General features: G+C 47.0%; 1 protein-coding gene across 1 annotated transcript in view; it reads left to right on the forward strand.

The window, feature by feature from the left end:
• The window catches only part of LOC106604127 (catenin (cadherin-associated protein), alpha 1), a 246912-nt gene that overhangs the window by 33767 nt on the left and 189098 nt on the right, over positions 1-24047 (forward strand). The window contains exons 4-7 of the mRNA XM_082974984.1: positions 64-230; positions 4120-4239; positions 11614-11739; positions 11977-12120. Of these exons, the coding sequence (XP_082831110.1) occupies positions 64-230; positions 4120-4239; positions 11614-11739; positions 11977-12120 (557 nt within the window). The remainder of the gene's footprint in view (positions 1-63; positions 231-4119; positions 4240-11613; positions 11740-11976; positions 12121-24047) is intronic.

A 24047-nucleotide genomic window follows, 5' to 3' on the forward strand; every position in this document is an offset into this window, starting at 1 on the left:
ACCAACCCTTTAACAACATGTCTTAACTGTAATATCCTGTCCTTCCCTGTCTTTGTCCCTCAGGTGAATCCATGAAGCAGGCATCAGGAGAGTTTGCAGAGGACCCCTGTTCCTCAGTAAAGAGGGGTAACATGGTCCGTGCCGCCAGGGCCCTCCTCTCTGCTGTCACTCACCTGCTGGTGCTGGCTGACATGTCTGATGTCTACAAGCTGCTGCTGCAGCTCAAACTGGTGAGACACACACACACACACACACACTGTGTGAGACGCGCTGTCACACACAGGCACATGGTGAGAGGCGCGCTGTTAAACCGTTAACTTTCGTCTCCCTGGCTTTCAGTCACATCGTGAGGTAGCTAGTCATGTATCTTCCAGTGTAGACACAGATAGATAGGTGGTAGGTAGCTAGTCATGTACCTTCCAGTGTAGACACACAGATAGATAGATAGGTGGTAGGTAGCTAGTCATGTACCTTCCAGTGTAGACACACAGATAGATAGATAGGTGGTAGGTAGCTAGTCATGTACCTTCCAGTGTAGACACACAGATAGATAGATAGGTGGTAGGTAGCTAGTCATGTACCTTCCAGTGTAGACACACAGATAGATAGATAGATAGATAGATAGATAGGTGGTAGGTAGCTAGTCATGTACCTTCCAGTGTAGACACACAGATAGATAGATAGATAGATAGATAGATAGGTGGTAGGTAGCTAGTCATGTACCTTCCAGTGTAGACACACAGATAGATAGATAGGTGGTAGGTAGCTAGTCATGTATCTTCTAGTGTAGACACACAGATAGATAGGTGGTAGGTAGCTAGTCATGTACCTTCCAGTGTAGACACACAGGTAGGTAGGTAGGTAGGTAGGTAGCTTGTTGATGTGGGCTCTTGTGGATATGACTGAACTTCCACATAGGAAAAATATTTTACCAGTTTATGAGTAACTTAAATGTTAAATGTATTTTATTGCTTCGAATAAAATATAACTCAGGATCTTAAAATAAGGTCTGATTCACACAGGTCTAGTTGTTAAGCTATTTTTGTAGGTAAATTAGTTTGCCTGACTTAAACTAACGTTGTGGTGTCTTGGCTAAAGACATACATTTCAAACAAGGTCTTGTGTGTTTGTCCGTCTCTTTACCTGTACTTCAGTTGTTTTATTGTTGTGGAAATGAAACAAAATCCTGACCTTAAACAAGGTCACACCTCTAGTCAATAGAGATGACCGTGCTCTTCATCTCCGGTAGTCTTAGTGCCAAATGGCACTCTATTCTCTCTATAGTGCACTACTTCTAACCAGGGCCTATAGGGGATAGGGTGCCGTTTGGGACTGTTAGCAGTTGATGTTACCCTTAAATAACACAAACCCCAAAGCAAATCAGGGGGAGGAAAGTATGATTATTCATAGATGTTATACTGAGAGGTAGATGGTCATTCTCCCCTGTCGTCAGGGATTCTCTCCACAGAACAAAGGGAAAGCGTGTCGTTTTATAACCCATCCCTCCTTATTACACATCTTGGACATGTTCTTACAGGATGTAGACAGTTTCAGCTTCAGAACACAATCTCTCTGTGTCAGTGAGTGACCTGTTCTGATGTGAACACACCAACGCCACGAGGTTGTTGACATTGTTTGACACAATGACCTCAGTGTGTCTGAGTCACTTCTACAGCCGGGTTCTAAAATGGCCGACCATCTGTCATTCTTCAAGCCTCAGACAGGACAGCAGCTTGAACAGGAAATGACTAGGGCCTGTATGAGTTAATTGTCTTGGACTTCCCCGGTGCAGATCTAGGCTCAGTGTTTGTATTTTTAAAAATAATAAGATTATCGACAGCTAGTTCAGTACTGGAAGACTCTTTATGAACATGGGGCTCAGGCTTCTACTGAAACACTATGATTTACTATGAAACTAAGTAGAGAGATTTGAAAAGCACGTGTTTCTACTCGAGGTTAGAGAGCCTCCCACAGCTATGTGTGGTATTGCATTGTGGGATAGGCCCCACCCTGTGTTTCTAGTTGGTCATTTTAAAAACCTTCCCATACTGGCTCTTAACATTCAAGTCTTCCACTTTACCCTGTCTTATCATGAATCTGTTTATAGCCCACCACTTCACTGGGTTAGTGCCTTCCAGATACTTGTGTCCGTATCCCAAATGGCATAGTTTTCCCTATGTAGTTCACTACTTTTGACCAGGGCTCGTATCCCAAATGACACCCTATTCTCTATAGTGCCTATTCCACATGGGTTCTGGTTAAATAAAGTGCACTATATAGGGAATAGGATGCTGTTTAAGACCCATACAGACTGATGCAGTACTCTTGCTGTAACTGAGTATCTTCTCTCGGGCTGTACCGAAGTCGCAGGCGAAGCCCTGGCATGCTCTGGACACTAGCCACCCAATAGAATAGGCTACAGCTAGCCTAGCCCCGGGCCTCAAAAGAAAAGGCTACAGCTAGCCTAGCCTCGGGCCTCAAAAGAAGAGGCTACAGCTAGCCTAGCCTCGGGCCCTCAATAGAATAGGCTACAGCTAGCCTAGCCTCGGGCCCTCAATAGAATAGGCTACAGCTAGCCTAGACTCGGGCCCTCAATAGAATAGGCTACAGCTAGCCTAGACTCGGGCCCTCGGTAGAAGAGGCTACAGCTAGCCTAGACTCGGGCCCTCGGTAGAAGAGGCTACAGCTAGCCTAGCCTCGGGCCCTCGGTAGAAGAGGCTACAGCTAGCCTAGCCTCGGGCCCTCGGTAGAAGAGGCTACAGCTAGCCTATTTTTGTATATTTCATCGGTTCTCACAATGGATGGCTGAATATGGTCCGAGCCTTTTTAGACATGAGCTTATTGATGGGATTTCAGTTGTCACCCTGGGTTTGGTTACAGCTAAGCCCCAAATGGCACCCTATTCCCTACATAGTGCACTAATAGAACCGATAGGAGAGAGGGGGACCCTGCCTAGAGTTACAGTATTAGGACACAGCGCCTCTCTCTCTCTCTCTCGCTTTGTGTGAAAAGTGAAAAGTGTAGTCTGTAAGCTAGCCAACATGTTGCCTAGACTCCTGCAGAAGCTGTGCCATCTAGGCAGAGAGCACTACTACTCAGGAACTACAGACGACGACAACAATACATGATCTGGGACATTCAGAGTTTGACTATTGTTCCTGTCAAATACTACTTTAGTAAAGACTCGTAGGGTGCATTTTCGGATGCAGACTAGTATTTATGTAGTGCACTAATATAGAGAATAGGGTGCCGTTTGGGACGGATAACAATTGACAAGTAACTTTCTATTACAAGAGGTATTTCAGGAAGGTTTCTTCTTCTGTTCCCTGGGAGTTCCTTTTTCCTTTGCATTATTAACGCAGCCTGAACACTAGGCATACTACTGGATGAGATCTCTAGTGTGTGTGTGTGTGTTAGCGTAAAGATGGAGGGCAAACAGTTTCTCTGTTGTAGCGGCTAGTAGCTATTGAATAATTCAGCATGAACTGTAGCCTAGGCACTGGTCTTTAATGGACTGTTGAGTGGAGGGAGTCATGTTGACTGTGTTGGCAGCTCACGGGAAAGAACAACCTTCCTACCACAGATTTCAGAGTCCCAAATGATATCCTTTTCCCTACATAGTGCAATACTTTTTGACCAGAGCCCTAAGGGCCTAGAGAGCTCAAACCCATGAGCCCTGGTCGAAGTAGTGCACTATGTAAGGGGATAGGGTGCCATTTGGGCCAAAACCCTTATGAAATGCACGATAGGATCAGAATATGAGGATGCTGATTTGAGCATTGAACCTGAATGTTGATCCTGCTGCTCCCCAGGCTATATTTCCATTGTGCTTTTCAAAAGCTGCTGCTGACATGATCAAATAGAGGGAAGATTAATGTTCTCTTCTTCCTTCCAGCTCTCACTCACATATTCTCCTATTGCCGGTATGTTTGAATCTATTCAACATGTCAGAGATGGATTATTGTAGTGAGCAAAGAATACTCGGGGTTGTGGTGCCTGGCCTTAAACAATCAATTAAAATCAATAGTGAAATATACATTTGTACTAGTGGTGTAGCCAGTCCATGAAATAGCTCAGAGAACCCTGTCTAAACCGTGTGTTCCTCTGTAACCCCTCTAGGTGGAGGAGAACCTAGTGAAGGTGCGTAACGCTGGAACAGAGCAGGACCTGGGCATACAGTACAAGGCCCTGAAACCAGAGGTGGACAAACTCAACATGATGGCTGCCAAGAGACAGCAGGTATGTACTGGAATGTCTGATTGGGGTTGGGAGTGAGATGGTTGCCAAGAGACAGCAGTCAGGTCTGTACAGCGGGATATTTCTGTTTTGGAGAGGGAGAGAAGATGACTGTTAGGTGAAGGAATATGAAGGGTGGATGAGGACAGGGGAGAGGGAGGTGGGGGTTAACCTCTCTAGGGTCGGCGGGACGAAATCGTCCCACCTACGTAACAGCCAGAAATAATCAGACACCCATTTTTCAAGCTAGTATATAATGTCACAAAAACCCAGAAGACAGCTAAATGCAGCACTAACCTTTGATCTTCATCAGATGACACACCTAGGACATTATGTTATACAATACATGCATGTTTTGTTCAATCAAGTTCATATTTATATCAAAAAACAGCTTTTTACATTAGCATGTGACGTTCAGAACTAGCATACCCCCCGCAAACTTCCGGTGAATTTACTAAATTACTCACGATAAACGTTCACAAAAAGCATAACAATTATTTTAAGAATTATAGATACAGAACTCCTCTATGCACTCGATATGTCCGATTTTAAAATAGCTTTTCGGTGAAAGCACATTTTGCAATATTCTCAGTAGATAGCCCGGCATCACAGGGCTAGCTATTTAGACACCCAGCAAATTTAGCACTCACCAAAGTCAGATTTACTATTAGAAAAATGTTATTACCTTTGGTGTTCTTCGTCAGAATGCACTCCCAGGACTTCTACTTCAATAACAAATGTTGGCTTGGTCCCAAATAATCCATAGTTATATCCAAACAGCGCCGTTTTGTTCGTGCGTTCAAGACACTATCCGAAGGGTAAAGAAGGGTGACGAGCATGGCGCATTTCGTGACACAAAATGTCTAAATATTCCATTACCGTACTTCGAAGCATGTCAACCGCTGTTTAAAATCAATTTTTATGCAATTTTTCTCGTAAAAAAGCGATAATATTCCGACCGGGAATCTGCGTTTAGGTAAAAAGACGAAAGAAAATAAAGCATGGGGTCGACTCGTGCACGCGCCTAAGCCCATTGTCCTCTGATCGGCCACTTGCCAAACGCGCAAATGTGTTTCAGCCTGGGGCTGCCTCGATATCATTCAGCTTTTTCCCGGGCTCTGAGAGCCTATGGGAGCCGTAGGAAGTGTCACGTTACAGCAAAGCTCCTCAGTCTTCAATAAACAGAGACAAGAACAAGATCTTGTCAGAGGCCACTTCCTGCATGAAATCTTCTCAGGTTTTTGCCTGCCATATGAGTTCTGTTATACTCACAGACACCATTCAAACAGTTTTAGAAACTTTAGGGTGTTTTCTATCCAAAGCCAATAATTATATGCATATTCTAGTTACTGGGCAGGAGTAGTAACCAGATTAAATCGGGTACTTTTTTTTATCCGGCCGTGTCAATACTGTCCCCTACCCCCAACAGGTTAATGATGGTGAGGAAGGAGATGGTGTGACAGAGGGTGGAGAGATGTAGCGAGGGAGAGCGACATGGGAGAGAGGTTATTAGGTGTCTTAGCTACCGAGGTCCTATTTCCACTACGAGAGATGGTCTGAGGAGCGGTGTAGCTACCGAGATATGGTCTGAGGAGCGGTGTCTTAGCTACCGAGAGATGGTCTGAGGAGCCGTGTCTTAGCTACCGAGAGACGGTCTGAGGAGCGGTGTCTTAGCTACCGAGAGACGGTCTGAGGAGCGGTGTCTTAGCTACCGAGAGATGGTCTGAGGAGCCGTGTCTTAGCTACCGAGAGATGGTCTGAGGAGCCGTGTCTTAGCTACCGAGAGATGGTCTGAGGAGCCGTGTCTTAGCTACCGAGAGATGGTCTGAGGAGCGGTGTCTTAGCTACCGAGAGACGTTCTGAGGAGCCGTGTCTTAGCTACCGAGAGACGGTCTGAGGAGCCGTGTCTTAGCTACCGAGAGACGGTCTGAGGAGCCGTGTCTTAGCTACCGAGAGATGGTCTGAGGAGCCGTGTCTTAGCTACCGAGAGACGGGGTCTGAGGAGCCGTGTCTTAGCTACCGAGAGACGGGGTCTGAGGAGCCGTGTCTTAGCTACCGAGAGACGGGGTCTGAGGAGCCGTGTCTTAGCTACCGAGAGACGGGGTCTGAGGAGCCGTGTCTTAGCTACCGAGAGACGGGGTCTGAGGAGCCGTGTCTTAGCTACCGAGAGACGGGGTCTGAGGAGCCGTGTCTTAGCTACCGAGAGACGGGGTCTGAGGAGCCGTGTCTTAGCTACCGAGAGACGGGGTCTGAGGAGCCGTGTCTTAGCTACCGAGAGACGGGGTCTGAGGAGCCGTGTCTTAGCTACCGAGAGACGGGGTCTGAGGAGCCGTGTCTTAGCTACCGAGAGACGGGGTCTGAGGAGCCGTGTCTTAGCTACCGAGAGACGGGGTCTGAGGAGCCGTGTCTTAGCTACCGAGAGACGGGGTCTGAGGAGCCGTGTCTTAGCTACCGAGAGACGGGGTCTGAGGAGCCGTGTCTTAGCTACCGAGAGACGGGGTCTGAGGAGCCGTGTCTTAGCTACCGAGAGACGGGGTCTGAGGAGCCGTGTCTTAGCTACCGAGAGACGGGGTCTGAGGAGCCGTGTCTTAGCTACCGAGAGACGGGGTCTGAGGAGCCGTGTCTTAGCTACCGAGAGACGGGGTCTGAGGAGCCGTGTCTTAGCTACCGAGAGACGGGGTCTGAGGAGCCGTGTCTTAGCTACCGAGAGACGGGGTCTGAGGAGCCGTGTCTTAGCTACCGAGAGACGGGGTCTGAGGAGCCGTGTCTTAGCTACCGAGAGACGGGGTCTGAGGAGCCGTGTCTTAGCTACCGAGAGACGGGGTCTGAGGAGCCGTGTCTTAGCTACCGAGAGACGGGGTCTGAGGAGCCGTGTCTTAGCTACCGAGAGACGGGGTCTGAGGAGCCGTGTCTTAGCTACCGAGAGACGGGGTCTGAGGAGCCGTGTCTTAGCTACCGAGAGACGGGGTCTGAGGAGCCGTGTCTTAGCTACCGAGAGACGGGGTCTGAGGAGCCGTGTCTTAGCTACCGAGAGACGGGGTCTGAGGAGCCGTGTCTTAGCTACCGAGAGACGGGGTCTGAGGAGCCGTGTCTTAGCTACCGAGAGACGGGGTCTGAGGAGCCGTGTCTTAGCTACCGAGAGACGGGGTCTGAGGAGCCGTGTCTTAGCTACCGAGAGACGGGGTCTGAGGAGCCGTGTCTTAGCTACCGAGAGACGGGGTCTGAGGAGCCGTGTCTTAGCTACCGAGAGACGGGGTCTGAGGAGCCGTGTCTTAGCTACCGAGAGACGGGGTCTGAGGAGCCGTGTCTTAGCTACCGAGAGACGGGGTCTGAGGAGCCGTGTCTTAGCTACCGAGAGACGGGGTCTGAGGAGCCGTGTCTTAGCTACCGAGAGACGGGGTCTGAGGAGCCGTGTCTTAGCTACCGAGAGACGGGGTCTGAGGAGCCGTGTCTTAGCTACCGAGAGACGGGGTCTGAGGAGCCGTGTCTTAGCTACCGAGAGACGGGGTCTGAGGAGCCGTGTCTTAGCTACCGAGAGACGGGGTCTGAGGAGCCGTGTCTTAGCTACCGAGAGACGGGGTCTGAGGAGCCGTGTCTTAGCTACCGAGAGACGGGGTCTGAGGAGCCGTGTCTTAGCTACCGAGAGACGGGGTCTGAGGAGCCGTGTCTTAGCTACCGAGAGACGGGGTCTGAGGAGCCGTGTCTTAGCTACCGAGAGACGGGGTCTGAGGAGCCGTGTCTTAGCTACCGAGAGACGGGGTCTGAGGAGCCGTGTCTTAGCTACCGAGAGACGGGGTCTGAGGAGCCGTGTCTTAGCTACCGAGAGACGGGGTCTGAGGAGCCGTGTCTTAGCTACCGAGAGGCGGGGTCTGAGGAGCCGTGTCTTAGCTACCGAGAGGCGGGGTCTGAGGAGCCGTGTCTTAGCTACCGAGAGGCGGGGTCTGAGGAGCCGTGTCTTAGCTACCGAGAGGCGGGGTCTGAGGAGCCGTGTCTTAGCTACCGAGAGGCGGGGTCTGAGGAGCCGTGTCTTAGCTACCGAGAGGCGGGGTCTGAGGAGCCGTGTCTTAGCTACCGAGAGGCGGGGTCTGAGGAGCCGTGTCTTAGCTACCGAGAGGCGGGGTCTGAGGAGCCGTGTCTTAGCTACCGAGAGGCGGGGTCTGAGGAGCCGTGTCTTAGCTACCGAGAGGCGGGGTCTGAGGAGCCGTGTCTTAGCTACCGAGAGGCGGGGTCTGAGGAGCCGTGTCTTAGCTACCGAGAGGCGGGGTCTGAGGAGCCGGTGTCTTAGCTACCGAGAGGCGGGGTCTGAGGAGCCGTGTCTTAGCTACCGAGAGGACGGGGTCTGAGGAGCCGTGTCTTAGCTACCGAGAGACGGGGTCTGAGGAGCCGTGTCTTAGCTACCGAGGCCCTATTTCCACTACGAGAGACGGGGTCTGAGGAGCAGAGTGACTGAAGAGATTTCTTGTTTTCAGTTCACGTTACTGCCTTGCGTTGTGGCTGGCAAGGAGACAGCCTTGGTTTCGTAGCTCACATTTCCTGTAAATATCAAAGTAGCTACTAGCCGGTAAGCGCACGCAATTTAACAAGCCGAGAAACTTTTTCTTCTAAGAACATATTACAATATTGAATAGTGCAACCAAACCATATTACACTCTTTAAATAATACTAAAACCCACAAGTATGTGCAGTCAAGGGGTTTATTTTCTCGTCCGTACACATTAAATTAGCTGACAATACACGGCAAACTCCTGCTAGCTAACAACATGCTTCAGGATCAAGTAACTTTAGCGTAATCAATAATTAACATTTATCCCCTTCCATACGAATATGAAAGTACAGTAACTTTATGGTGTTACACTCCTACGTAACGTTGGCTAGCTAAACAAAATAATTTCTGCATCCTCACATAAATGTGCTGGCTAGCTGAATTGTTTGCTGAATCATAGCTACCGTGTTAAAGTTACCTTAGAATAAACCAGGCTTAGTTTTGTCAATATCGAGGTAAAAGCAAATTGTAATTCAAATTGTTGATAATTCCCTGTGCAGTTGCTTCTTGCCTGTGCCTCGGTGGCGGCTTGCCTGTGCCTCGGTGGCGGCTTGCCTGTGCCTCGGTGGCGGCTTGCCTGTGCCTCGGTGGCGGCTTGCCTGTGCCTCGGTGGCGGCTTGCCTGTGCCTCGGTGGCGGCTTGCCTGTGCCTCGGTGGCGGCTTGCCTGTGCCTCGGTGGCGGCTTGCCTGTGCCTCGGTGGCGGCTTGCCTGTGCCTCGGTGGCGGCTTGCCTGTGCAGTGAAGCAAAACATTTTTTAAACCGATTTTTAAACCACAGAATTTCAGAATGTAACAGGCTGTTACTACAATTTCAGGTAAAAACTAAATAAAACTCCAAGATAAGGAAAATGCCTGTACATTTCAGCCCTTTCAAAAACATTGCTATAGCATTCTGTTTACATTACCCTGCTCAACCACCCTGCTCAGACCATTCTGTTTACACGACCCTACTCAACCACCCTGCTCAGACCATTCTGTTTACATTACCCTGCTCAACCACCCTGCTCAGAGACCATTCTGTTTACATTACCCTGCTCAACCACCCTGCTCAGACCATTCTGTTTACACGACCCTGCTCAACCACCCTGCTCAGACCATTCTGTTTACACGACCCTGCTCAACCACCCTGCTCAGACCATTCTGTTTACACGACCCTGCTCAACCACCCTGCTCAGACCATTCTGTTTACATTACCCTGCTCAACCACCCTGCTCAGACCATTCTGTTTACACGACCCTGCTCAACCACCCTGCTCAGACCATTCTGTTTACATTACCCTGCTCAACCACCCTGCTCAGACCATTCTGTTTACATTACCCTGCTCAACCACCCTGCTCAGACCATTCTGTTTACATTACCCTGCTCAACCACCCTGCTCAGACCATTCTGTTTACACGACCCTGCTCAACCACCCTGCTCAGACCATTCTGTTTACACGACCCTGCTCAACCACCCTGCTCAGACCATTCTGTTTACATTACCCTGCTCAACCACCCTGCTCAGACCATTCTGTTTACACGACCCTGCTCAACCACCCTGCTCAGACCATTCTGTTTACATTACCCTGCTCAACCACCCTGCTCAGACCATTCTGTTTACACTACCCTGCTCAACCACCCTGCTCAGACCATTCTGTTTACATTACCCTGCTCAACCACCCTGCTCAGACCATTCTGTTTACATTACCCTGCTCAACCACCCTGCTCAGACCATTCTGTTTACATTACCCTGCTCAACCACCCTGCTCAGAGACCATTCTGTTTACACTACCCTGCTTAGTGTTGGCTCAGAGACCATTGTTTACACTACCCTGCTCAGAGACCATTGTTTACACTACCCTGCTTAGTGTTGGCTCAGAGACCATTGTTTACACTACCCTGCTCAGAGACCATTGTTTACACTACCCTGCTTAGTGTTGGCTCAGAGACCATTGTTTACACTACCCTGCTCAGAGGGGTGCAACTGTCGAGTGTTGTGTTGACAGGGTTGAGTGTTGTGCTTCCTCCAGAGGTAGCGACCAAGACGTGACATATTCACCAGTTTTACATGGCAGTGTATCAGTAGCAGAGGGTGTTCTTGTGGAATGTAGTAACAGTGAAGTGTATTTCATGGGTTTCCCAGGTGACATGGCTGAGTAATGGGATGAGCAACATCACCAGCCTATTCAGATAGGATATACACACATTATATTATAGGATGTTCTCTCAATGCTCATCATTTATATTTCACTTGTTTATTTTCTTTTTTCTCTCCCGATCTTGTTAGGTTTAGATTTAACACCAAACCATCCAGGTTGTTGTGACTAAATGTGTTTCTATATTAACTAGGCTAATATAAACTTAAGAACGGGTACAATTTCTCCTGCGGTGTTACGGTACGGCAGGCCAATGTTGATTTACTTAATGTAAATACTATAATATTTATTCTTTTACTTTAGGCTTCCTTTACAAGCCTTCATTTTATTTTGCTTAGTTCATGGCAGCATTTTTATTCCCTATATAGTGCATTTTTGACTAATGACCGTAGGGTCTATAGTGCCCTATATAGGGAATAATGTCATTTGGGAGGTAGCAGTCTGTGCTGTCTCTCCCATGAAATAACGCTGGGAGCCACTAGCACAAAGCCACTAGCACAATGCTATGCATTTAAAGCTGTACGGCGAGGCCTGTTGGAATGGCCTGATTTTAATGACTGTATCACCGCAGGGGAGTGACAGACAGACAGACAGACAGGCAGGCAGAAAGGAGAATCTAGGTCACTCAGACCATGTAATGTCTCTAAACAGTGTAATATTAATGATGCCTTGTCTTTCTCTCCCCCCCCCCCCCCCGTAGGAGTTGAAGGATGTTCACCATAAGGATCAGATGGCAGCTGCCCGCGGTGTTCTTCAGAGGAACATCCCCATGCTCTACACTGCCTCACGCGCCTGCCTCCAACACCCGGACGTGGCTGCGTACAAGGTCTGTAATAGAACGGTGTCTTCAATCATTTCCGTGCCCACTAAGTGGTCCTTGAAACTGTTTTTAATTAATGCTTTCAAGAGCTATCCTCTGGGATGAAATTAGAATAGATTTTGAAGTTCAATAGCACATTTCATTACATACAGAATCTCAAAGCGCTTCAAAGACACATCTTGTAAATGTATTTTATCTTTAGTTTCCCCTAAATAACGTTTGGAATTTAATTCCGTTCTCCAGGCGAACCGTGACCTGATCTACAAACAGCTTCAGCATGCTGTCTCAGGCATCTCTAATGCTGCCCAGGCTACCGCCTCCGATGATGCTGCCTTCAACCACCCTGCCGGGGGAGGAGAGCTGGCCTACGCTCTCAACAACTTTGACGTAAGTCTAGGAGGGATGGGGTTTGGAGGGGGAGGAGAGCTGGCCTACGCTCTCAACAACTTTGACGTAAGTCTAGGAGGGATGGGGTTTGGAGGGGGAGGAGAGCTGGCCTACGCTCTCAGTAACTTTGACGTGAGTCTAGTGGGGATGGGGTTTGGAGGGGGAGGAGAGCCTGCCTACGCTCTCAACAACTTTGACGTAAGTCTAGGAGGGATGGGGTTTGGAGGGGGAGGAGAGCTGGCCTACGCTCTCAGTAACTTTGATGTGAGCTAGTGGGGATGGGGTTTGGAGGGGAGGAGAGCTGGGGCCCACTCCCCTGCTCTGGGGCCCACTCCCCTACTCTGGGGCCCACTCCCCTACTCTGGGGCCCACTCCCCTACTCTGGGGCCCACTCCCCTACTCTGGGGCCCACTCCCCTACTCTGGGGCCCACTCCCCTACTCTGGGGCCCACTCCCCTGCTCTGGGGCCCACTCCCCTGCTCTGGGGCCCACTCCCCTGCTCTGGGGCCCACTCCCCTGCTCTGGGGCCCACTCCCCTGCTCTGGGGCCCACTCCCCTGCTCTGGGGCCCACTCCCCTGCTCTGGGGCCCACTCCCCTGCTCTGGGGCCCACTCCCCTGCTCTGGGGCCCACTCCCCTACTCTGGGGCCCACTCCCCTGCTCTGGGGCCCACTCCCCTACTCTGGGGCCCACTCCCCTACTCTGGGGCCCACTCCCCTGCTCTGGGGCCCACTCCCCTGCTCTGGGGCCCACTCCCCTGCTCTGGGGCCCACTCCCCTGCTCTGGGGCCCACTCCCCTGCTCTGGGGCCCACTCCCCTGCTCTGGGGCCCACTCCCCTGCTCTGGGGCCCACTCCCCTGCTCTGGGGCCCACTCCCCTGCTCTGGGGCCCACTCCCCTGCTCTGGGGCCCACTCCCCTACTCTGAGGCCTTGATCTTCCCTCATGACCACTAATAGAGGAAAGTATATTGGGATAATGTGCCTTGGGTCTCAAATGTCTTGTCGCTTCCTTTCCTTTCCTTTGTCTGTACTGATCTGATAACACTGGACAATGGCAAAAAATAAATGCAATGTTTTACCAAATCACACACACGGTCTGCGTCCCAAATGGCAACCTATTTCCTATATAGTGCACTGCTGTTGACCGGGGGCCTATTGTGTAGTCGATAGGGAACAGGTTTCCACTTGGACACCAGCAGAGCGGTGCCTGTTCTTGACTGTAGCGTTTTTTTTGTTGCTTTCGGAGGACATTGTGTTTTTCATAGAGATATAACATTTACAATTCTCCCCCTCCCACTGTGTGTCATTTAAATATGACCGTTTACATAGAGCCCAGTGTAGTGTTTTCTCTATCACAATGCTATCAGCTTGTCCTCATCTCTACTATTGCTGCTGGTGGAGAACCAAAGCAACCACTACCACAGATCAGAGCAACCCCCTTCCGTTTTGCATCCCAAATGGTACTCTAGTATCTACATAGTGCACTACTTTTGAATAGGGCCCATGGGGAATCCCATAAGAACTCTGGTCAAAAGTAGTGCACGATATAGGGAGTAAGGTGCTGTTTGGGAGGGAACAGGGCCCAGCCTGTGAGGGGATGTTCCCACTGTAGTGTCTGCAGATCAACCTAGCCCAAATGGAAACCCTCTCATGTGTTTTTGTTTTCTTTCTTTTGTCTCTCCCTCTTTTTTGTTGTTGTTGTGAGAAAGTACACTACATGTCCAAAAGTGACCCTGCTCGTCGAACATCTCATTCCAAATTCATGGGCATTAATATGGAGTTGATCCCCCCTGTTGCTGCTATAACAGCCTCCACTCTTCTGGGAAGGCTTTCCACTAGATGTTGGAACATTGCTGCTATAACAGCCTCCACTCTTCTGGGAAGGCTTTCCACTAGATGTTGGAACATTGCTGCTATAACAGCCTCCACTCTTCTGGGAAGGCTTTCCACTAGATGTTGGGACATTGCTGCTATAACAGCCTCCACTCTTCAGGGAAGGCTTTCCACTAGATGTTGGAACATTGCTGCTATAACAGCCTCCACTCTTCTGGGAAGGCTTTCCACTAGATGTTGGAACATTGCTGCTATAACAGCCTCCACTCTTCTGGGAAGGCTTTCCACTAGATGTTGGAACATTGCTGCTATAACAGCCTCCACTCTTCTGGGAAGGCTTTCCAATAGATGTTGGAACATTGCTGCTATAATAGCCTCCACTCTTCTGGGAAGGCTTTCCACTAGATGTTGGAACATTGCTGCGGGGGACTTGCTTCCATTCATCCACAAGAGCATTAGTGAGGTCGGCCACTGATGTTGGGCGACTAGGCCTGGCTCACAGTCGGCGTTCCAATTCATCCCAAAGGTGTTCGATGGGGTTGAGGTCAGGGCTCTGTGCAGGCCAGTAAAGTTCTTCCACACCGATTTCAACAAACAATTTCTTTATGGACCTCGCTTTGTGCACGGGGGCATTGTCATGCTAAAACAGGAAATTGCCTTCCACAAAGTTGGAAGCACAGAATTGTCTACAATGTCATTGTATGCTGTAGCATTAAGATTTCCCTTCACTGGAACTAAGGGGCCCAAACCATGAAAAACAGCCCCGGATTCCTCCTCCACCAAACCTTAGTTGTCACTATGCATTGGGGTAAGTAGCGTTCTCCTGGCATCTGCCAAACCCAGGTTTGTCCGTCGGACCGTCAGATGGTGATTCGTAATTCCAGAGAAGGCTTTTCCACTGCTCCAGAGACCAATGGTAGCGAGCTATACACCACTCCAACAAGCGCAATGCCAAGCGTCGGCTGATCTTAGGCTTGTGTGGCTGCTAGGCCATGGAAACCCATTTTCATGAAGCTCCTGACCAACACTTCTTGTGTTGATCTTTTCAGAGGCAGTTGGAACTCGGTAGTGAGTGTTGCAGAAGATTTTTTACGTGCTACACACTTCAGCACTCGGCGGTCCCGTTCTGTGAGCTTGTGTTGACTACCACTTCAAGGCTGAGCTGGTTTTTTTTTCTTCTCCTAGACGTTTTCACTTCACAATAACAGCACTTACAGTTGACCGGGGGGCAGCTCTAGCAGGGCAGAAATTCAATGAACTGATTTGTTGGAAAGGTGGCATCCTATGACGGGTGCCACGTTGAAAGTCACTGATGCTCTTCAGGAAGGCCATTCTACTGCCGATGTTTGTCTATGGAGATTGCATGGTTGTGTGCTAAATTTTATACACGTGTCAGCAACGGGTGTGGCCGAATCCACTAATTTGATGGTATGTCCACATGCTTTTGTGTATGTATTGTATGTAGGAAGCTTTAGAATTTAGTGTTCTTGTTCTAGACAGTTGCATAACATGGGGAATATTTAAACAATGCTATGTTAATGAGGAGCTATTCTATGAAGCTTACATGGCTGTCCTAGTGTGATGTAAATACATAATATATATTTTTTTAATTATTTTTCTTTTACATTCCCCGTGAAGTTGAAAAAAAAAAAAAAGGGGGGGGGGGGGGGGGGGTGTTTAAGGTGTGGGCGCGGCAGGGAGCGCTCGTTGGCTTGGCACGGCGGAGAAATTGTATACTGAACAAAAATATAATATATCATTTGAGACCAGCCACCAGGACGGCTGATGGCACCGAGGAGTGTTACTGCCTGTAATAAAGCCCTTTTGTGGGGAAAAACTCTGAATGGCTGCGTCCCTGGCCAGTCATGTGAAATCCATAGATTGGGGCCTAATGAATGTGTTTCAGTTGACTGGATTTCCTTATGAACTGTAATTTAGTAAAATTGCTGATCGTTACATTGCGGTTATTTTTGTTAACTATAGAATGTAAGCCAATTTCCTGCAATTCTGGGATTTTCTCCATGCGGCTGAGAGAAAATATTATTTTAAAGCTCATTTCCTGCAATTCTATGCATTTTGCCATGGATAAATCAGTGTTTATTTTGTTCTAGCATAATAACTAAATGAATAATGCTAAGTTAATTGTTTTGGGAATTTTTATTCTCCCCGTCCAGGTTTTATTTCTTGTGATTGTTAGTTCTCAAAGATTATATTGTTGAAAGGAAATGATGAGTATGTTGTCTTTGCTACATATATATATTGTTTTACACTGTTTGGACTTAAGTGACACAAACACTTAAACGGCCTGCTCAAGGATTAAAAGAGTACAAAAGTCCATGTCATGTTAATTGGGAACTAACATGGCTGCCATAGAACGTTGTAATGCTATGTAAACGTATCATAATGCAGAAACCATATTGGCCCAAGTATAAATACATGACTCTGGTACTCTCTATCTTAACTCTTCTCTACATAGTACCAGGCCCATTGGAAAAGCTTCTACTTGCTCTATCAGAAGGAGTCTGTCCAAAATGGAACCCTTCATTTATAATGCACTACTTTAGACCACAGTCTGTAGGGGTTTATTCTGTGTATTTCAGGACAACAGTAAAGCTCTTTTTTTTTTTTGGGGGGGGGGGGGGGGGTTAAAATAAAAAATATTCAATTAACTTTATTGGCAAAGGGTTAGGGTTGAAGTTGAGGCTATGCTCTGTTGATGACAACCAAATGAACAATCTGATTTTTGTTACCATCTGAAACCCTGAGATTAAATCTTTTAGGTTTGTTTTGGGGTCAGCAGCATTAATCTGATCTAATCCTGGATTACAAGGCTTCCTGGACTGAATTCAATCAAACACACAGGATAACATGTCAACAGCTGTAAAACTTTACAGACATATTTGCAAAGGGAGAGACGCACGAGAGGGAGAGTGTCAATGTTATTTCAGTTCTAACCTGGTTTTATATATTTGCTGAAGTTTTTTAACCTGTTTTTGGTTAGATTTGTTTTTTGGGGGGGGTATTGTGTGTAGATTGAGGGGTTAAACTATCTTCATCCACTTTGTTTCACAACAGCCTTCATTTATAAAGTCAAGGGGTCTGAATACTTTCTGAATGCACTGTATATACTGTATATCGCTCTGGTCGGTGGTGACCCAAGATGGCGGCTCTGGTCGGTAGTGACCCAAGATGGCGGCTCTGGTCGGTAGTGACCCAAGATGGCGGCTCTGGGCGGTGGTGGACCCCCAGGTGGCGGCGGCTCTGGGCGGTGGTGGACCCCCAGGTGGTGGAGCGGGAGAAAAAAAAAACATGTCCAATATCTTAAACTTGACTGCTGACATGCAAAACATTTTGGGATCGTGTTAACAATGGACTAATGAAGAAAAATTGTGTATATATCTGGAATTTCCCTTTAATTATAAGGAGACCGTATCAATTTTAGCAGCAGACCACTTGATCTTTACCACCACTCTAATTAGACCTCTTTCTGTTAGTCCTGTATGTTCCTGTGGCCCTCCCTCTGCCCTGCTACGAGGTATGGGACTTCATCCACCTCCTGAGGAGTTCAATTGGCCCAAATAAAGTACATGGGAGATGCCTCCTTTAGCCCAGAGAGTACAAAACCAGCCAGGGAGTTTGATCGGTGCTGAGTCCAAGTTGGCTACAGTTTGTCTGGTCTCTGTCTGCAGTGCCAGCTAATAGAACATGGGGTGGAGTGTATTCTGTCTGCATGCTAAGGCTGTGGCCCTACGGAGTCATGAATACGGATGAGATCTGTTTCGCTTTCGTATTTGTCCGTTTTTTTACCCAGCAGCAGTTGGAATTCTCCTTTGTGTGGGTAATATGTTAGTATTTTTTTGGAATCTGACAGACAAGGACATGAGTATGCATGCTCCTCTACTCTCTCCTCTCCAGCTATGGAATAGCTTTACTTACAACTGTCATGAAGTTTATGTGGTCCTTCTGTCTAGACAGGGAAGGGTTCCTCTAGGTTTCCTTCTGTCTAGACAGGGAGGGTTCCTCTAGGTTTCCTTCTGTCTAGACAGGGAGGGTTCCTCTAGGTTCCTTCTGTCTAGACAGGGAGGGTTCCTCTAGGTTTCCTTCTGTCTAGACAGGGAGGGTTCCTCTAGGTTTCCTTCTCTCTAGACAGGGGAGGGTTCCTCTAGGTTTCCTTCTGTCTAGACAGGGGAGGGTTCCTCGGTCTCCCACCTTTTGTAAAGAGTAACACACTTCAATTTAACTTTTAACGCTTTATAGATTATTGTGTTTCTCCTCTAGGCCTCAGGTGTTCTTGGTTCCCCCGAAACTGTCACTTGGGTTAGACCTAACCACCATGGATGGCACCCTATTCCCTATGGGCCCTAGTCAAAATGAGTGCACTATATAGGGAAAAGGGTGCCATTTGGGATGTGAACTTGTAAGTCCTGAACCACATGGTCTGAACCACAGAAGGGAAAGATTTCTCCCTGAAAAATGCATCAAGTTTTTCTTAAAGCTTCAGAAAGTATAGCACACAACAAGGTTGACTGACTGACACCTAACTTGCGCTGTGTACCAAATGGCACCTCATTCCCTATGTAGTGCACTACTTTTGACTTTGTCCTCTTACGGTATAGGGTACCATTTCGAACTCCAACTTGAAGTCCTGTATGAGTTGTCTGGACCGAGACAGACTGAACAAAAAACACTTCGTTATTGTGTCTGGTAGATCAGTGTCAGAGAAGACCTTTATCCAAATGTTGTCCATATTAAGCCTTGTAGCTACTACCACCTTAATGCATTAGGTTTCAGCCCTGTAGCTACTACCACCTTAATGCATTAGGTTTCAGCCCTGTAGCTACTACCACCTTAATGCATTAGGTTTCAGCCCTGTAGCTACTACCACCTTAATGCATTAGGTTTCAGCCCTGTAGCTACTACCACCTTAATGCATTAGGTTTCAGCCCTGTAGCTACTACCACCTTAATGCATTAGGTTTCAGCCCTGTAGCTACTACCACCTTAATGCATTAGGTTTCAGCCCTGTAGCTACTACCACCTTAATGCATTAGGTTTCAGCCCTGTAGCTACTACCACCTTAATGCATTAGGTTTCAGCCCTGTAGCTACTACCACCTTAATGCATTAGGTTTCAGCCCTGTAGCTACTACCACCTTAATGCATTAGGTTTCAGCCCTGTAGCTACTACCACCTTAATGCGTTAGGTTTCAGCCCTGTAGCTACTACCACCTTAATGCGTTAGGTTTCAGCCCTGTAGCTACTACCACCTTAATGCGTTAGGTTTCAGCCCTGTAGCTACTACCACCTTAATGCGTTAGGTTTCAGCCCTGTAGCTACTACCACCTTAATGCGTTAGGTTTCAGCCCTGTAGCTACTACCACCTTAATGCGTTAGGTTTCAGCCCTGTAGCTACTACCACCTTAATGCGTTAGGTTTCAGCCCTGTAGCTACTACCACCTTAATGCGTTAGGTTTCAGCCCTGTAGCTACTACCACCTTAATGCGTTAGGTTTCAGCCCTGTAGCTACTACCACCTTAATGCGTTAGGTTTCAGCCCTGTAGCTACTACCACCTTAATGCGTTAGGTTTCAGCCCTGTAGCTACTACCACCTTAATGCGTTAGGTTTCAGCCCTGTAGCTACTACCACCTTAATGCGTTAGGTTTCAGCCCTGTAGCTACTACCACCTTAAAGCGTTAGGTTTCAGCCCTGTAGCTACTACCACCTTAATGCGTTAGGTTTCAGCCCTGTAGCTACTACCACCTTAATGCGTTAGGTTTCAGCCCTGTAGCTACTACCACCTTAATGCGTTAGGTTTCAGCCCTGTAGCTACTACCACCTTAATGCGTTAGGTTTCAGCCCTGTAGCTACTACCACCTTAAAGCGTTAGGTTTCAGCCCTGTAGCTACTACCACCTTAATGCGTTAGGTTTCAGCCCTGTAGCTACTACCACCTTAATGCGTTAGGTTTCAGCCCTGTAGCTACTACCACCTTAATGCGTTAGGTTTCAGCCCTGTAGCTACTACCACCTTAATGCGTTAGGTTTCAGCCCTGTAGCTACTACCACCTTAATGCGTTAGGTTTCAGCCCTGTAGCTACTACCACCTTAAAGCGTTAGGTTTCAGCCCTGTAGCTACTACCACCTTAATGCGTTAGGTTTCAGCCCTGTAGCTACTACCACCTTAATGCGTTAGGTTTCAGCCCTGTAGCTACTACCACCTTAATGCGTTAGGTTTCAGCCCTGTAGCTACTACCACCTTAATGCGTTAGGTTTCAGCCCTGTAGCTACTACCACCTTAAAGCGTTAGGTTTCAGCCCTGTAGCTACTACCACCTTAATGCGTTAGGTTTCAGCCCTGTAGCTACTACCACCTTAATGCGTTAGGTTTCAGCCCTGTAGCTACTACCACCTTAATGCGTTAGGTTTCAGCCCTGTAGCTACTACCACCTTAATGCGTTAGGTTTCAGCCCTGTAGCTACTACCACCTTAATGCGTTAGGTTTCAGCCCTGTAGCTACTACCACCTTAATGCGTTAGGTTTCAGCCCTGTAGCTACTACCACCTTAATGCGTTAGGTTTCAGCCCTGTAGCCACTACCACCTTAATGAATGCGTTAGGTTTCAGCCCTGTAGCTACTACCACCTTAATGCGTTAGGTTTCAGCCCTGTAGCTACTACCACCTTAATGCGTTAGAATGCATTAGGTTTCAGCCCTGTAGCTACTACCACCTTAATGAATGCATTAGGTTTCAGCCCTGTAGCTACTACCACCTTAATGAATGCGTTAGGTTTCAGCCCTGTAGCTACTGACACCTTAATGAATGCGTTTAGGTTTCATATTACCTACAGCTTTATGTACCCTATCCGTTGGAAATCATCATCATTATCACGTGTGAGGGGACAGGGGAGAGATGAAGCGGTTTTACTTTTGAAAGGAGACGGTGTAGACTACAGAATGCAGTCCAATATATTTAGTAGAATTTGCTTGCTGATACCAATGGCTAGTCCAAGTCAGCCCACGCTGTTGTCAACCTGAAGACCCTCCTCCAATCTCTTTTCAATAACACACATGCCCATTCTCACTTGACCTTTATACGCCCTCCCTATATATATATATATATATTAACAAGTCATAACAAAAACAGTTGAAGTTGCAAACAGCGTTGCTGCGGTTCAAGCTAGGTACTGTTATTTATTATTGGTAAATGTGAGTTTTTAGTTATAAAATGGCAAAAGTGTTAGTTCCCTGACGAGGTCCATCAGGAGCACTAGTGTTTCACAATGAAATGTTTTTCTCTCTCACACACACACACAAATAGTCTAACGTGCGCGCACACACTTGCCCCATAGCGTCACCATCCGGACAAATTGGCCACATTACGCTAGGATGAGCTGCTTCTGTATTCCTTACCACACTTCTTAAATATCCAAAATCAATCTGATCACAAAATATGCATTTTAAGTATTTTGGGCAAATGTTTTTTGAAGATGTTGACCCAATTTGTAAGCCGCTCTGGATAAGAGCGTCTGCTAAATGACGTAAATGTACTACCAAATGTGTTTTATTTATATATCTATATATCATCTATGGATGCACTTTTTCAAGGCAATGACCTTCCATGAATGGGTTTCCTGTCTGACAGCGCCCCCATGCTGCCCAACAGAACCGAACTCCACAGGTTAGCAAGACTCATCCCTGAGCATGTGTGGCAAATGTATGTCTCTTGATCTGTTTGACTGAGAAAGAGAACATGTCTGTTATAGCACTACCATCATGAAGGTGTTCCTGATGTTTTGTACACTGAATGAACTTGCGATCTCACTGCGGATGATGATGACGTCGTCGTCGATGCACTAATTAATGAAGCCGTTGACGGATTCTATCGGAGGAATCCCAGAACATATTCCAGTCTGTGCTAGCGAAACAGTCCTGTAGCTTAGCATCCTCATTGGTCCACTTCTGTATTGTGTGTGTGTCACTGGTACTCCCTGTTAGTTTTTGCTTGTAAGCAGGAATCAGGAAGAGTTATGGTCATATTTTGCAGATGGATGGCAAGGGAGAGGTGTGTGTGTGTGTGTGTCGTGTGTGTGTGTGTTTGTGTGTCGTGTGTGTGTGTAAAATTGATCAAGTTTTTTTCTCTTTCTAGTTTCACAAGGTGACATGCTGATAGAAATGAGGTCAAACGGATTTCAGTTATCCTGCATTAAAGTCGCTGACCACTAGGAGCATGCTTTCGGTCAGCAATTTCTTGTTTTCATATGGCCCTGTACAGCTCGTTGTGTTTGGTCTTAGTGCCAACATCGGTTTGTGGTGGCAAAATGGTATGGTCTACAGCTTTGTAACTCGGACGAGCAGAATCCAGAGACTTCCTTAACCTCTCTAGAGGGTGTGGGATGCTACCGTCCCACCTGGCCAACATCCAGTGAAATTGCAGAGCGCCAAATTCATAAACAGAAATACTCATTATAAACATTCATGAAACATACAAGTGTTATACATCGGTTTAAAGATGAACTTCTTGTTAATCCAACCACTGTCATATTTCAAAAAGGCTTTACGGCGAAAGCAAACCATGCAATTATCTGAATAGCACCCAGCAGACAAATCATTTAAACAGTAACCAGCCAAGTAGAGGAGAAACAAAAGTCAGAAATGGCGATTAAAATATATCACTTACCTTTGATATTCATAAGGTTGCACTCCCAAGACTCCATGTTACACATAAATGTTAATTTTGTTCGATAAAGTCCCTCTTTATATTCAAAAACCTCCATTTTGTTGGTGCGTTTTGTTCAGTAATCCATTGGAACAAAGCGCGGTCACAACAGATAGACGACAAATAAAAAAAAGTACCATAGAAGTTCGTAGAAACATGTCGATGTTTATAATCAATCCTCAGGTTGTTTTTAGTCATAATAATCGATCATATTTCAACCGGACAATAACTTCATCAATAGAAAAGGAAAAACAAAGGCACGGTCCCGGTCACACGCAGGACTCATGTCTGGAAATTCACTGTCCTCCCATTGAAAGTGCTGTTTCTCCTTCATTTTTCAGAGTAAAAGCCTGAAACAATGCCTAAAGACTGGCCACATGTAGTGGAAGCCATAGGGATCGTGAACTGCGTCATAAGTCTTTGTATGGTGGATAGGCTTTCAATGGTAAAACAGGCATTTCAAAATGATAGCACTTCATGGATGGATTTTCCTCAGGTTTTCGCCATATCAGTTCTGTTATACTCGCAGACATTATTTTAACAGTTTTGGAAACTTTAGAGTTTTCTATCCAAATCTACCAGTTATATGCATATCCAGCTGTTTAGAGAAACACACACTCCCTCACCTGGGCTTCCCCTACTCCACTGTTCTGTTCTGCCAATGTATAGAAAAAAACAGCTAGATTTATATTTACCATGTCCTTGTTCAGCCACGACTCAGAGAAACATGATATTACAGTTGAGAGTACGTTGATAGGATAGTATCGAACAGAGCTGACCCAGTTTATTTTCCAGTGATTGCACATTCGCCATTAGAAAGGAGGGTAGAGGCGATTTATTCACTTGGACGTATTCTCGTCAGGTATTCTGTTTGCCGGCCTCTATAGCGCATTTACAATTGCATTGCATGAGAGGGTGTGGGCTATGGGCATTTATTTGGGGTGTAAAGAACCGTTCGCTGCAAGGACTTTTGTTCTGCACTTTGAACCTGAATAAATACATATTTGCAATTATTTTGCTAAATACACAAGGTCTATAGGCTATGTACAGTTGAAGTCGGAAGTTTACATACACCTTAGACAAATACATTTAAACTCCGTTTTTCACAATTCCTGACATTGAATCCTTGTAGAAATTCCCTGTCTTAGGTCAGTTAGGATCACCACTTTATTTTAAGAATGTGAAATGTCAGAATAATAGTAGTGATTTATTTCAGCTTTTATTTTTTTCATCACATTCCCAGTGGGTCAGAAGTTTTCATACACTCAATTAGTATTTGGTAGCATTGCCTTTAAATTGTTTAACTTGGGTCAAACGTTTTGGGTAGCCTTCCACAAGCTTCCCACAATAAGTTGGGTGAATTTTGCGACCAAGCTTTAACTTC

The sequence above is a fragment of the Salmo salar genome, chromosome 05 (genome assembly GCF_965601325.2).
Source record: "Salmo salar chromosome 05, fSalSal1, whole genome shotgun sequence".
Classification (NCBI taxonomy): Eukaryota; Metazoa; Chordata; class Actinopteri; order Salmoniformes; family Salmonidae; genus Salmo; species Salmo salar.